Source organism: Myotis davidii, unplaced genomic scaffold, assembly GCF_000327345.1.
Source record: "Myotis davidii unplaced genomic scaffold, ASM32734v1 scaffold184, whole genome shotgun sequence".
In the NCBI taxonomy this organism is placed as follows: domain Eukaryota; kingdom Metazoa; phylum Chordata; class Mammalia; order Chiroptera; family Vespertilionidae; genus Myotis; species Myotis davidii.
The window spans coordinates 5,268,867-5,284,873 of record NW_006297021.1 but is presented as its reverse complement, the minus strand read 5'-3'; the positions used below and the strand labels follow the sequence as shown (position 1 = coordinate 5,284,873).

At 41.1% G+C, this 16,007-nt stretch overlaps 1 protein-coding gene across 2 annotated transcripts in view; it reads right to left on the bottom strand.

Moving 5' to 3' along the window:
* TRAPPC11 (trafficking protein particle complex 11) overlaps window positions 1-15,838 on the bottom strand; it is a 32,054-nt gene extending 16,216 nt beyond the window's left edge. The window contains exons 1-18 of one of the 2 annotated variants that reach the window (XM_015569763.1): window positions 15,658-15,838; window positions 13,858-14,082; window positions 12,940-13,109; window positions 12,035-12,105; window positions 10,455-10,569; window positions 9,275-9,374; window positions 8,585-8,658; window positions 6,073-6,169; window positions 4,929-5,062; window positions 3,806-3,953; window positions 2,997-3,090; window positions 2,242-2,321; window positions 2,066-2,144; window positions 1,930-1,984; window positions 1,467-1,612; window positions 993-1,054; window positions 745-877; window positions 58-188 (exon numbers count right to left, since the gene is read on the bottom strand). In XM_015569763.1, the coding sequence (XP_015425249.1) occupies window positions 58-188; window positions 745-877; window positions 993-1,054; window positions 1,467-1,612; window positions 1,930-1,984; window positions 2,066-2,144; window positions 2,242-2,321; window positions 2,997-3,090; window positions 3,806-3,953; window positions 4,929-5,062; window positions 6,073-6,169; window positions 8,585-8,658; window positions 9,275-9,374; window positions 10,455-10,569; window positions 12,035-12,105; window positions 12,940-13,109; window positions 13,858-14,061 (1,893 nt within the window). In that variant the 5' untranslated portion in view covers window positions 14,062-14,082; window positions 15,658-15,838. The remainder of the gene's footprint in view (window positions 1-57; window positions 189-744; window positions 878-992; window positions 1,055-1,466; window positions 1,613-1,929; window positions 1,985-2,065; window positions 2,145-2,241; window positions 2,322-2,996; window positions 3,091-3,805; window positions 3,954-4,928; window positions 5,063-6,072; window positions 6,170-8,584; window positions 8,659-9,274; window positions 9,375-10,454; window positions 10,570-12,034; window positions 12,106-12,939; window positions 13,110-13,857; window positions 14,083-15,657) is intronic. The other variant, XM_006772663.2, reaches the window with a different exon arrangement.
* Window positions 15,839-16,007: the final 169 nt, after the last annotated feature.

Genomic DNA, 16,007 nt, shown 5'->3' with positions numbered 1-16,007 from the left:
TTCATGGGACCGGCAATAAGATACATACGTGGTGAGGCCCTGAGTAGGCACCATTACCTGGTTATTAAAGCTGACGCAGAGCTTAGAGAACCTGATGGGATGCGGACAGTCAGCCTTCAGATAAATATCAAACTGCACAGGCACATCAACGTGGAAACTGGGGGCGTGAAACTTGGCTTTGCATTGCACTGGAAAGAAACAGAGGGGCCGAGTCACACACCAGCACATCCGGGCCCTCACACACGGCTCTCTGATCCTCGCTCTGCGGAAAGGACGCACCCACATGCATGTTCTCACCGGCTGCTATGTGGGAAGTGCTTCGATGTACACAAAGGGAACTCACTTTTTAAAAACAAACCAAATTTAAGTAAACTACAGTTCCAAAACCAGCATTAATCTTAAAAACACTGTTGCTCCTGACATGTAACATAGTATTTTAAAGGAAACAGAACCATTTTGTTGCTTTTATTCCAAAATACCTGCCCTAGACGGTAAAGCACATGTGTTTCAAATAAGACTCTTCAAATGTTTTTCAAATAACATCTGAACTACAACTGAACAAAGTAAACTTAAGACATAAACTATTAAAAATTTTGATCATCAATGGGGAAAAATAAATTAGTTTACTTATAAAATGACTATAGTTTGAAAATTCAGATTTTTATAATTATTATTCTGCACCTATTCATTTTGTAGAAATAAGGATACTTTCCCTGAAATAATTCTGCAGATGATGGCACCCACCAAATGGCACCAAGTGCTGCACCCCGACGGTGAACACGTTGCTGCCGGCCAGGGAGACCCGGTCCGCCCACAGCTTCTGGGCAGTTTTCACCGCGGCGCCGTCACAGTCAGGCTCAGGCTCAGGACTTTCGTTCTGCACAACACAGAGTTACACACTCGCTCAGCTGGTACAGAACACACCCATGCAGGACTCAGATCGCAGCGCACACAGCCTCGGAACTCGCTTTACAGGAAGAATTCCAACCTACCATTAAGACATTGATGAGGTTCTTCTCTATCCGAGATTTCTGGTCATCTTTCAGAGTTGAAGCTAATAGGAAGGAAGAGGAGAGAAAACCGGAACTGTAAGACAGGCAAGTCCGCCCACCGCCCCCCATGAGGGCACTAAAACGTCAGAGAATGTCTCTGCTAAGCACGATTCCAGAAAACTGACAGACAGCTTTCTAAAGCCAACCCCCACACTTTACATACTTGCACTGAAGTCTATGTGAAACTTACTTTCTGACACGTCTTAGAGGCAAAAGAATTTTGTTTGTCTCAACTACAAGTCCCTCCGCTATTGTAAATTCCACAAAAGGTATGAATGCCTTCACTTTGCAGTGACCTGCACATGGCAAAGTACTACCGGATATTTGACATAATAATTCTTCCAATTTTAAGAAGCTTCAAGTTGCTTTATAATCTTAAAAATTCAGAATTTAACTGGAAGAACAGCAAGTTACCCCTTCCGAGGAGTTCTAGGGAATAAGTAATGTAATCTTTTAACTGGGCCATCAGGTAGGAACACTTGAGAGCTGTCGTCAGTATCGACGTGAGCAGAGTCCACCAGCCTTCGGTCCGGTAATCACACATCACGTAGTCCAGCAACCTGGAAGATGATGGAAAGACAGGCTGAACAACTTCATAGGACGGGGGTGGGAAGAGTTCTGGGAGAAAATAAAGTGCCCAAACTTCAGAAAATCTTACTGAAATAGTTTAACAAGTATTCTCACATTTAGCTAAATCTGAAGCTCCCTAAGACTTTGAAAAGGATTGTACAGCAGATAGTCATTGAAAAAATATCACAGAAATGGAGTGTAATAGAAGTAGAAATAAATAGGGAAATATTAAATCCTTCAGTACAAACTTCTAATTGTGCTGTAAGGTAATCATAATACTTGTAAAAATACAGTGAACATGACTCACTTTAAAGCTTTAGTATAATCCTTTGCGTAGTAATATTCCTCTCCCATCTGGACCACTACAAAGGAAGAAAGATTTGATGTACATAATTTAAAAGCATTCCAACGTGATGAAACTGTGGCATGTTATGGATACATACTTAGATGACTTTTCATTCTCGGGCACTTATACTTCTTAAACTGCGCAACAGCATTGCTCAGAAGAGTTATTATTATTTCCTGATAGAAGAGATAAAGCGTGAGACATTCTAACAAAAACAACCCCACGTTTTACTTGAATACGGTACAAAATAGTTGGCACTGGGGAAAAACTTACCGAGTGAACAACGTTTCTCTCCTTCAGTTGAATGGCAAGAATTCCCACCTTCTCTTTTTCAGGATCCGAAAGGTCAAAACCTGTATTAGGTAAGACCCAACCCATCTTAGAAAACACACTGAACATAACTCCTCCACATGAAGAGGGGGTGTGCACACTCCTCGAATCCTTCCCTTCAGTATAATGTATTTACAATTCTCAAACATTCTAGAACTGTAAAGATCGCAGGAGGCAGCTTTATTAGCATGGCAACTTCTCTGTGACCTCTGTTAAAGAGAACGTCACGGAGCTCAATATTCTTTGCCAGGTGGAATCTACCACCTGAGGAGTGACACCAGCGTCATTTTCTACACAGAATATTCTTCCTGGAGACGAAAGTAAATGATTTCTCAACACTTGCCACAGAAATTGCTCCAATTGAATTAAGTATGCATAAAACACAAAAAAGATGCAGAGAGATTATTTTTAAGGTGATACAAATGCTGTTTTAAAATATCAAACAAATCATTAAAGTTAAGACAACAGATGTCCAAATATTTTAATCCTATCCCATCTTTAATTTTAAATTATTCTCAGATGTAGTGATACAAACAAAACACCCTAAAAACTAAAAAACGGAAAATCTTTTTTAAAGTATTTTAAAAACACACATTTTCACCTCGATGTAATCTGCTCTGCCTAAAGCAGCCAAGAGAAAAATCATGAGAGCAATCTGCCCTCTGAGGCTGAGAGAAAGGGAGTGGGGAAGTGCTTACTCAGTACTCCTTGCCGCCAGGGCCTCTGTCCGTAGAAGTCAAGAGCGCCTGTTTGTGTTTCCAAGGGGTCAGGACTGGGATACGTCACCGAAGCCTGTGAATGACAGCACGACCCGAAACAGGAGTCCATGTAACCCACCACAGCCACTCTCCCTCATCGGACAGAGTAAAAAGTGTTCATAACACCAACACCAGCACATTCAAATACAAAGGGGGACTGCTGATCATATTCACCTACCTTCTGAGAAGAAAACGGAACTTTAAGTGAAAATAAACTGATACCACTATATGAATGTAAATATATACACACACTTCCCACCATGTGCGTATTTTAAAGGTGCTTATGGGGAAACCGGTGTTTAAATACAATCATCCAAGAGAAAAGGTAAAATGAAATGTCACGTTAAGAAACTATGCAATTAACAGTATGTCTCAGATTCTTGAGAGTGCTCCTTGGGGAAACCTCAGGAAGAGAAAAGTCCAGAGGCATCCTCTCCGGTGGGTCAGAATGGTGCTCACGTCTGCGTGCCCTTCCAGCTCCTACAGCCGCGCGCACAGAAATGCAACACTGGACTTAGTGTGGCACGGGCTGAGCTGTGGCTTTTAAAGTAATTTTCTCTTGTCTAAGTCACTAGCTTATTGACAATCATAAGTCAGTTCTTCAAAGAAAAACTGCTTCACAGGCGAAATGGAGCCGATTATATTCAAAGGCTCGGAAAAAATTACCCACACCCATTAGTTTTATCTTCTTTCAAGAGAAGAGGAACCAACTTCCTAAAGGGCAGGTAGCATGGGAGTCGGTAACTTACTTCATGGCTGCAGAGGGTTTTTGCGAGCTGCTTCCGCTCCTGGGCGTAGTACGCTGCCTGCTGGTAATAGAAACCAGGATTCTGAGTTTGAATAGCTGTCAACCCTAACTTAATAGCTTCATCAAATAAATCTCCAAAGGCCTGGAATCTTAAAGAAAAAAAAAATCAAAGAATAAACAAAGAATGAAAAGAAAAAGAAAAAGCTTACTTTTATAATTATTCATCCTGGAACCATAACCTCACCAGACTGGATTAAAATAGTGCTACTGATGAACTATAAGTAAGTGGGACTTCCTGCATAAACACTAATACACACTAATCAATTACAGGTAACAGATTCTGTATCTAAGTCCACTCTTCTGAGCTGCAACCCTTTACAATATCCTGCCAAACTAGATGCCACATAATCGCCACCATCAAATACATCCGTGACTCTGGGAACTTCATTTTAGCAATTTTTAAACATGGGTCTCAAGTAGGAAGTTCCATGTCCGTAGAGATTTTGTTTTGTTCGTGGCTATATTCTCGGTACCTAGACACATGTTAGAAAGTAAATAAATATATACTGAATTAGTGGCCCAGCGCACAACATTTGTGCCTGGGGGATGGAGGCGATGGGTCCCCTCAGCCAGGCCTGCACCCTCTCACAGTCGGGGATCCCTCGGGGTATGTCCCACAGCCCAGGGAGTGGGCCTAAGCCAACAGTCTGACATTCCCTGAGGGGTCCTTAGAGCTGCCACGGAGGTGGGAGAGACTCCTACCACCGCCATGTTCCCCAGCCATGAGTCCAGCTTCTGGCTGAGCAGCGGTCCCTTGTGGGAGCACACTGACCACCAGGGGGCAGCTCCTGCGCATCATAGCGATGGGTGGTTCTGCTGTTTGGCTGATTTGCATATTACCCTTTTATTATATAGGATTACTAGAAACATACTTATGCAAGACCATTAAAAACCGACTTACTGACAAAACACTTTGCTCAATTTAAATGAAAGTCCATGCCAATTCTAGCCCTCCATATCACACGTATTTTTTAAATTGTTGACAGTATTACAGATGTCTTCCATTTCCTCCTCCCAAGTATTAAAAAAAAAAAGACAACCTAAAAGTACAATTGAAAACATACTGTTTAGACATCCATGCAGCATGCTCAAAGGACAACTCCGCACTTCCAATTTTTTTCTTACACAAGTCGATGTGTTTTCGGAATTGAGCAATTGCATCCAATGGGGTGTTGTGCTGAAAACATAGCCTACAGATCTGCAAAATGTAAAATCAACCCCAAAGAAAAAAGAAAATCAAAGTCAAAGGCATATTCATTTAAAAATATGTAAACATTGAGACTAACCTTCAAGGACTATGGAGCTTCCTTCTCTGAAGTTCTTGGAAAAAGAATTGATTTTCTCTATGACAATATAGATTTTCTCTATGCTAAAACCAGAGGCTATGCCCCTTTGATAAATTAATAAAATTACTCAGTAAAATACTGAGTCTATTCTATACCTTAAAAAAAGCCTGGAGTTATCATTTATATTAGCCAGTCACTTATTTCTGGGTTTCCAATCTTTTCCTACTACAGGATGCAATAAATATCCTCATATGTATGATTTGCAAGTTAGCACACAGATCAGATAAATTTCCTGAAATGGAATTGCTAAGATCAAAGGCAACATCCACTTGAAATCTGTACAGTCATTGCAAATTATTCTCTATAGAAGTTGGACACTTACAGAAACAATGAATGAAAGTTGCCATCTGCCCTCACATCACCAACCCAGTGCCAGCCATCTTTAAAATACTGAGTGTGGGAAGATTAACCAAAACAAACAGCTCTCACCTGCCTCCTGGGGGCATCTATTTCTACCATAGATAAACTTAAAATGCGTAAATAATATGAATAAAAGTTTCCACTACAGTGAACAGATACACCTTTCCTATGGCTGTGCATTAAACCAAGGAAGCCTTGTATGGTTCTAACATGTTAAACCTTTTAAAATTCAATACTATAGGCAGCTTTCTTCTCCCTCCTTCCTGCTCCCACTTAAAAACAGACAAAAGACCCCCTTAGAACTCTGACACCCATAAAACTCAAACCAAGCATTACAATTAGGCTGCTAAGCACCAGGTGTCCTTGAGATAAAGGACACGAAGGAGGTGCATTACTAATCTAATACTTTTCAGAACAAGTAACTGACTTTGGTTTTCAAACTTAAAAAAGATAATGTGATACTTAAAAACAAATTTTCTTTATTTTGAATTAGAACTCTTACCTTGTAGTTTATAAATCCTGCCATGGTCTTAATTTCCAGAATATTCGTTTCATGGGCTCTCAATTCATGTACAAGATTATAGGCGGTCCGATAATTCCTAAGAGAAACACGAGGGAAGTGATTAATTACGCTATAAATGAATTTTGAAAAGATTCCTAAGAACAAAATTATTAAAATAACAAAGAGAATGGAGAGTTAACATTTCTTAGCACTCAACAGCTCAACAACATATACATATTAAGCTCTGATTTCCTGAAAAGTGATATATGAATTAGTAATGTGTGAGTCCTAGCTGATTTGGCTCAGTGACTGTCTGCCTGCAGACTGAAGGGTCACGGGTTCGATTCCAGTCAAGGGCACATGCCCAGGCTGTGGGCTTGATCTCCAGTAGGGGAGGTGCAGGAGGCAGCCAATCAATGATTCTCGCTCATCATTGATGTTTCTATCTCTTTGTCCCTCTCTCTTCCTCTCTGAAACCAATAAAATATATTTAATAATAATAATAATAATCTGTGAGAAGCTTCAATGACTTTTCATTAAGAACAGTACCATCACATATAATGAACAACATAAACTGATGAACAAAAACAGATCCAGAGACAAAGAAGCATCAATCAGACCGTCAAACCTCAGAGGGAAAGTAGGGGGAGGTGGGGGGAAGGGGGAGAGATCAACCAAAGGACTTGTATGCATACATATAAGCCTAATCAATGGACACAGACATCAGGGGAGTGAAGGCAAGAGTGAGGGGGTAGGGGGGCAATGGGGCAATAGGACACATGTATAATACCTTAATCAATAAAGAAAAAAAAAGAACAGTACCATCACGTGCACCTTGCTCTGTCATTAACATGTCAATAACTGATAGAAAAAAAAGTTGAAAAACCAAAGAAAAGAGGAAAATTGTCCAGAATTACATTTAAAAATTAGTACTGTTGCCCAGCCAGTGTGGCTCAGTGGTTGAGCATTGACCTATGAACCAGGAGGTCATAGTGATTCCTGATCAGGGCACATGCCTGGGTTGTGGGGTCAATCCCCAGTAGGGGACATGCAGGAAGTAGCCAATCAATGATTCTCTCTTATCATTGATGTTTCTATCTCTCTCCCTCTCCCTTCCTCTCTGAAATCAGTATTTGTTTTTAAATTAGCATTGTTAAAAAATAAGTTATTTCTTAAAAGCCTCACACAAACTTCTCAAGCAAATAGAAACTGTTCTAGGAAAGGCGTTATCAGGACAGCACAGGTCAGTAGCTTTTAAACCCAAGTGTCTACAAGTTAAGTGGGTATCACTGGTCTCGGGAGCAGGCTGGAGAGGGGAAATGTTCCAGGGCGGCTGGCGCTGAGGGAGAGAGCGTGGGACACAGGAGAGCCTGGCCGAAGGAGGCCTTCCCTGAACACGGACGGTCAGGAGGAAATCTCAGTCTTCTCCAAAGAAACTGCTCCTAACTGCACAGGTGACACTTTCCTTTCCAGAAGTGCTTTTGGACAGAATTGGAATGGAAGATTTTTAACTAATACCCTGGATTCAAAATACACTATAATAAACTCAGCTCTAATTATCTGAATTGGTTGAGATTTAGAGAACAATTTGGTACTTAGCACCTCAATAATCACACAAAAGAGGTTTCTTCAATATTCCTCTGAAAAATAGACACGTTCTTATTCATTTCTCTATTTTTCTCCCTGTACACTTAGCCTGTCCTCAATTTGAGAATATACTGCTGTTTTTATCCCTCTGTTACACTGCCACTGCCAAAGCTAGAAAGAGATCATGTTTTATTAAATTGTGGCAAAGGAATGAAAGGCTTAACCTCTGCCAACACATCCCCAACTACTCATCAAAGCTCTAAGCAGAGAACTGAATGAAAAATGATGCTACTGTCAGGCATTAAAAACTAAAAAACAACTTTAATTAAAATAAAATCATGCCCTCGCCAGTGTGGTTTGACTGGAGTGCTGGCCTGTATACCTAAAAGCTTTTGGGTTTGATTCCCAGTCAGGGCACAAACCCAGGTTGCAGGAGGCAACCAATCAATGTTTCTCCCTCTTTCTCTGCCTTCCTCTCTATAAAATCAATTAAAACACAAATAAATAAACAAAATCATAGCTTAACTGAATAAATGCACTATACAACTCAAATTCATAGTCTGATTTAGATGTTTATATGTATATTTAACTTTGGAAGAAAGCAGTCTTAACACAGCATTTTACTGAATATACAATAAGTAGAAAGTGGGAATATTTTAATATTGTTTCTTTAGTTCATGTCATTTAATGAAAGTAGACCAGAAAGCCTTATAACTATGAAATTTACTTACAATAACAGAATTTTTTTAAATCTAAAAATATTATATTCCACTCATATCTAGATAAACTAAATACTATATACCTGAATCTAAATTAACATAAACATTTTAAAATTAGTTTGGTTGTGATTCAGAAGTTAACATTAATATCATATCATTAACATCAAGATAAGAAAAATTTAGTTTGACAACTGTTAGAAACTTACTTCAGTGCATTTTGTGTATCTTGTTTCAACTCACTGAAGAAAGCTATTTTAAACTGATGTCTAACAAATAAAAGCTGAAAAAAGAATAGAAAAAAACATCATTACACATATTCTCTTAAAAATATAAAATTTTTAATAATTTTTATTGAAACACAAAAGTATAAGAAAATATTCAAAATTAAAGTTCAAAAATTATTCCAACAAATAAGTATAGTTAAGAAGGCTATAAAAGTCTACATTTAAGAACATTAAGGGCAAAGGATACAAAAACTAATTAGCTCTTAAATGCTTTAAAAAGCCCCGGCCTGGTTAGAGCATCAGCCTGCAGACAGAAGGGTTACGGATTCGACTTTGGTAAAGGGCATGTACCTAGGTTGCAGGCTGGATCCCCAGCCCCAGTCGGGCACATTTGGGAGGCAAACAATCAAAGTATCTCTCTCACATTGATGTTTCTCTCTGTCTCCCTCCATCCCTCTCTCCCTTCCACTCTCTCTAAAATCCAATGGAAAAAATATCCTCGGGTAAGGATTAACAAAATAAATAAGTGAGTAAATAAATAAATGCTTAAAAAAACTTTAAAAGTACTGAAGCCCTTTAAAAACATCAAAGTATTAAAAACATTCACTATCTCCCTCAAATTAATCTGCTCTAGAATCTTTATTATTTCCTTCTTCAGGGAAAAACACGTACCTGGTGTGTTGTTTTATTCAAAAATTCTTTATGAGATTTCACTCTTCTGATTTCTGTGTAGTAATAGGTCTGTGCATGTTCATAAAAGGCGTTTTCTAATCTATTAAAAAATAGAAAGTTGCTTCTGTGAACTGGACAATGGTCACATAATTTGTGAGATAAGGCTATATCTGCAGGCTAAGTATGATGGGACTCAGACACTTTTTAAACATTATTTAAATACTAAAGGCCCGGTGCATGAAAATTCATGAACTGGACGGGGTGGTCCCTCAGCCCAGCCTGCCCCATCTCACAGTCCAGAAGCCCTCACGGGTGGGAAGCAACCTGGCGATCAGGGGAAGGAGATGCCCCATCACACCTCTGCTGCTGCCACTGCCAGCAGCGCAGACTCAGGTGGCCCAGGTTACCTGAGCCTCAGGCTGGCCCTGGGTGGCTCGGGGGCTGAGGGGACTGGGGGACTCTAGGAGCAGATGTGTGGCAAGGCCGGGCTCACCCCTAGGCATCTGGCTGTGCATCTGCCACCCTGGCGGGGCTGAGGACACTGGGTGCTGCCATCTTTGAGGGCAAGGCAGTCAATTAGCATATTCCCTCCTTATTGGCTGTGGGTGCCTCCATCTTTGCGACGGCATGAGGGTCAATTAGCATATTCCCTCTTTATTAGATAGAATATACATAAACATTAACAATGAAGTAAAACACAGGTCAGAAATAGAGACACTGTCATATAAAAGGACAAGTATGTCAGAAAAGGCCATATGGTAGTTACCGAGAAGTACAATTTAAAACATGGAAAAGTTTTTCAAATGAAGCTGACCTAGAGGTACATATGATGTCAATGAGGTGATGTTACATGGCAGTTCAGTATATGCTGTAAGATTATACTTATTTTTATAAAGAAAGGCATTTTTAGGAAGGAAACAAGTCATTGCTAGTGGAATCACTTCTCAGCCTTTTGGTGAAGATCAAGTGTAGTAAGATGTTGATAGAGGTTATCCCAGGGAACTGGAGAAAGTTAAAGAGTTGACTAAGGGGATTTTACTTTTTATCTCATCCTCAACACCATTTGAATTTTTTCCCCATGAACATATACTTTTTTTTTTTTATAAATGGGTCTAAACCTCGAATTTCTCAATGCCTAATAAACAATCTAAAGAAAAATATTTCAAAGACCTTCATTTACCTTATAATATAACCCACAAGGTGGTCAGTGTGGGGCAGGACAAACAAAGATTTTCCTGAGAGTTCACATGCATTACATAAAGCTGCAGCCCTTTCTGAAGCCATAACATCCTCTCCTGTTGACATGGCCACAAAGATAGAAAAAATAATTAATGCATTCTTCCCAATGAGCATTTCCCCAAACCTGAGCAATATAATCCTATATAATAAAAGCCTAATATGCTAAGTGTCTGGTCGTCCAGTCAGCCATTCAACCAATCAAAACGTAATATGCTAATGATACGCTAAGGCCGCTCAACCGCTCGCTATGATGTGCACTGACCACCAGGGGGCAGTCAACCAATCACTATGACGTGCACTGACCATCAGGGGACAGACGCTCTGACCTGTAGGTTAGCTTGCTGCTGGGGTCCAGCCAATCGGGACTGAGCGAGATGGGCCGAACACACCCTGGAGCCCTCCCGCGGTCCCTTCCCAGCTGGCCAACCGCCCGCGTCCCTCCCCTGCCCAAATCGTGCAATGGTGGGGTCCCTTGGCCTAACCTGCACCCTCTCGCAATCCAGTGCACAAATTTCATGCACCAGGCCTCTAGTTAAGAATAAAAACCCAAACCACTGTCACCATGTCAGTAGGATTCCTGGGACCCTTGAGAGCACTGCAGGTTCTTAGAAGTGACACAGTGCATTATCTGTCAGGAAAATACTATGGAATTTTCTCCTGAGCCAAGATACACTAATTTATGCCAACACAGAAGCCCCATTACTATTTGAAAAACCATAATTAAAACTGGAAGCAATAATTCATGAAAGTGGATTCAGGATGCTACAAGCTTCAACACCGAAACAAAAAATATTTTGGCCTCTCAGTATGTCTGTGGCCGGACCAGGAATCAAACCTGTGACCTTTTCAGTGCATGGGACAATGCTCAAGCAACTGAGCCACTGTGGCTGGGCAAAACCTAGGCATTTTCTAATGAGAAATTAGAAATCTATTGCCCTGACCGGTTTGGCTCAGTGGACAGAGCGTCACCCTGGGGACTGAAAGGTCCCAGGTTCGATTCCGGTTAAAGGCATGTACCTTGGTTGCGGGCACAACCCCAGTGGGAGGGGGGCAGGAGGCAGCTGATCGATGTTTCTCTCTCATCGATGTTTCTAACTCTCTATCCCTCTCCCTTCCTCTCTGTAAAAAATCAATATAATATATTTAAAAAATGTTTAAAAAAATACTATTGCATTTTTCTTGGCCCTATTGAAAATTAAGAAAAAAAATATTACATGAGGAATATAATTTTAAACAAATCTCAAATAAGTAAGTAAACAACGTTGTTTAAAAATCAAGTGGTAACTGTTTTGTCAATTGCTGTATGCCTACATCGAGAGATAAGTGACAGGGAGCAGGACTTAAGAAGATCTGCACTCTTAAATATTCTTAAATTTTTACAATAAGCACTATGCATGTGTTACTAGTACACTACCTTTCCGATAACCGAATGCATAAAATATTTCGACATTAACAATTATGCTTCTTGATAATAAGAACTGGAGGCATAAAGCAATTAATTCATTATTAACTTTTTGATACCTGGGGGCAACGGGGTTTTCTTCTGAATCAGAACCACTGCAACTTTTGTGTTTCTCCCTTGTAAACTCTGCCTGCAATGGAAAAATTATAACATTAAATAATTAAATTGTTTTTTAGAAATATACTAGTATTCAAACTCAGATGGTGTCACTCAGTGGTTGAGCATCAATCAGCCCATGAACCAAGAGGTCATAGTTCAATTACAGGTCAGGACACATTCCCAGGTTGGAGCTACATCCCCACTAGGGGGCGTGGAGGAGGCAGCCGACCAATGTTTCTCTCATCATTGATGTTTCTATCCCTCTCTCCTGCTCTCCCTCTCTCTGAAATCAATAAAAACATATTTTAAATACATATATGTATTCAAGACCTTACAAAAAATACATTTGATAATTCAAAGAAAGAAATTTCAGCTAAAAAATCTACAAGATTAGAGGAAATCTTTCCCTGCATACAAAACATACGATTTCAACTTCAAAAATATAATCTCACATCAAGCTTTGAATCCTTACAAAAGTATGTTTTGAAAGTAAAAGTTTAATATGTACTTTCCTGTAAAAGTTATAATACAATATCCTTATAGTGATACATTACAGAGTAGTCATCCAAAAGAATTGTTTTGAAACTGAGCTGGTGATAGAGCAAAAGTATTATGAGGCTAACGAGCAAATTACTGTATCTTCAAAAAATAGAAATGCAAGAAAAAGCATTTGAAAATTCAGACCAATTCGTCTTCTAGTTTCTTCATCCTGCTCAGCATTATTTAAGTTAACGTGAATGCTTCCTGTTTGGAACTGAACACGTTTCACTGGAGTTCAGCAATCCCCAAAGTGACCACTGCAGCCTGAACAGTGCCCAGTGGCCATCAACCTAACGGGCCGACCTGACGAGCGCGAAGACCACACCTGACTATCTCCACTCTGGTGGCGCACTCGGACTGCTTTTCCTTCCACTGCGGCTCGTCCCAGTCCAGCTCGTAGAACACGACCACCAGGGCTGGCACCAGGTTCAGATGCTTGTTCATCCAGCCGGTCTTCAGGATCCCTTTCGGAATGTACCACTCGTAGGAAGTTCTCTGCAAATATGGGCAAAAGGTGAAGAGTTACAGGATGACAACAGCAGCAGAAACCGCCTGTTCTTGAGCCCCAGGCACTTTATGGGCATTTGTCTCACTCAGTGTATACCCAAGCCATTGTCAACAAGATGAGGAAATCCCAGCTTACAGAGACCAAATAGCCAGAAAGTAGTAGAGATGGGATCTCAACCCCAGCGCTGTGACAATTTTCATTTAAAGAATGAACAAAACCAAGTGTTTTTTATGATATTAAGGCTCCCAAATACCCTGGAAGCAAACAGCCCTTTTCCGGGTAAATGTGACTTATATTCCTCACCATTTCAAGTGTCTGTTCTTGTAAAAGCTGCTCAAATTAACTATTATCTGAAATCCAACATAGCTTCATTAGTTTCCAGACATATTGCCAAGATGGCATTTCGCTTTACTTATAAACTGTGAAGACCGTGGATCCTACGACGATACTGGTAATGATGAATGGGGAGGCCTTTATGGAGATGTGGGTTTTTTTAAAAACAAATGAAAAAAGGAAAAACTAGGCCCACTGTATAAAAAAACAAACAAACCATTAAACACACCTGCAGTGTATTAGACTTGACAAAGCCCAGGGTTTTCTCTACCCGTCACTGTAACCATCCCTTTAATAAACTCAGGGGTTTTCGAGCTCAGACAATAGGAACAAAAAGGATATATGCACATATAGAGACAGAGAGTGAGAAGGAGAGCCCCCATACAATCATAATGCCGTTACCTTGGGTCTACATTTGGGATACTCGTGGTCCCCTGGGAGCACCTTGAAAGAAATTGGTACCCGATCAGCCCTCCGATTGGCACAGAAAGCATCCCAGACGGCTCGGTGGACAGCATTATACACCACATCCAGGCCGGTGAGAGTGACAAAGGCCATCGGCCGACAACATAACTCCACAGGGAAGTCCCACTGTGTGGGACCCATGCTCAAGGCGTTCTGAAAAACCTACAATACAAATGTTGATACACTCATTAACTCATTTTTTAAAAGCCCAAATCCATTTCTAATATGTGAATCGCCACCATTTAGAAAACATTACAAAAAGGCAAAAGACTCTGAAGTGTCTGCAAATACAAAAGAAATCAAAAACTTTGATTCCTAAATTGACCTATTGACATTTGGTAACTATTGGTACTGTATTTTTAAAAAATCTTTCATATTACAAAGGTAGTCAACTTTAAAACTAATCAGTATTTTCAGTAACATCTCAAAATGCACACAGAACTTTGGAATGAGCAGAGCAAGAAAGCAGAACGCCATCAAATTAAAATAGGTCTCATGACCTACTTCAGCTATAGAGAAAAATAATTATTGACATAGATATACAAAAACTGTAATTATCTATAATTTCTCTGTAATTGCTAACATCTAATTTCTGAATTCCTAAGATATTATTAAAATGATATGCTAATTATCTAGTTGGTCCTCCATATCTCGGGTACCACATCAGCAGATTCAATCAACCCTACTGTGTAGCCTATATGCGTGTTCTAGAAGTCACACAAGAAAAGAGAAATAGGAAGAATTAATTTTAATGATATCCTATTTAGCCCATATATCCCAAATAATACTTATTTCAATGTTAATATAAAAGTTATTATCAAGATATTTTCCTTTTTTGTACCAAGTATTCAAAATCTGGTGTGTATTGTACACTCAAAGCACATCTCAATCGGGTCTAGTCTATTTCAAATGTTCAGTAGCCACATATGGCTACTATAGTGGGCAGCGCAGCTCTAAATTATTGCAACTCTGTCCCAAATACTGAAAATTGTATCTGAAATTCTTGCACATTCTATCCTAACAGCTTTGGCACTTGAAATGGGTCGTGCTTATTCTGCAGCAAAGGGATGGGATGGCAAGGGGCAGATACAAAGGCGTATGGACCTCGATGACAGCCTCGCCTAGAAGCAGCCAAGGGCGTGGACGGGTGGACAGAGGCGCAGAAGTAGCAAGCGAACACCCTGGACGGGGACCACGGAGTACAAGGGAATAATGTGGAAGCCAGCATGCACCATAACAGGGAAGACTCTTGGAAAGAATGATGACGTAATGCAAAGGAAGGCGACCTGCTCAAAGTGGAAGGTAAATGCATGTGGTCACTATATTTTAATTAACGGAGGTTCAGGGTGAATGAGGATAAGATTCAAAGAAGTTCAACTGCAAAACGACCAAAAGAGGAACGACAGTTTGAGGCTTGGATGATGGGGAGAGGGAAAAAAAAAAAAAAAGCTGATGTTGAGGATGTGACCCAACAACTGTCTTAAGAAAAGGGACCGCCCCAGGATCGCGTACGTCAGGAAAGGCGGAGAAGCAACGCTGAGCCCTAAAAGCAGGTCTACCTTCCTCCCCAGCCCCCCTTAAACCCCCCTAGAAACAGGTGCCCAGGGGCTTAAGGAGAAACGCCAGCATTGCACCCGCTGACACCGCTGGAAAACGCAGGCCCTAACATCAGCCTTAGGAGCCAGCGCTCTCCCGCGGCGGTGTCGCCTGGCCCGCAGGTCTCCGGCCCGGACTCACCCAGGCCGCGTGCACGGGGCCCACTGCAGCTATGGCCGGTCGCCTCCGGCCGGGGAGGACGAGGGGAAGCGGGCAGAGGTGCCTGAGACCGCCAGGCCCGCTCCTGCAGCCGCCGCCTCACAGCCGGTTCCAGCGAGCAGGACTTCCCCCCGCCCACCTGCGCATGCACAGGAAGCGCTTACTGGGCCTGAGTGACAGCGCTCTCCACCAATCGCTACCCGGGAACTTTACGCTGATCCACAAGACGTAGGGAAAACGCTCCATTTCCTACAGGTGCTGGGGCTGGACGGAGCGAGGCGGAGCCAATAGGAGAAGGGAGAAGAAAGAGGGGGCGGGGCCTCTGCCTCAAG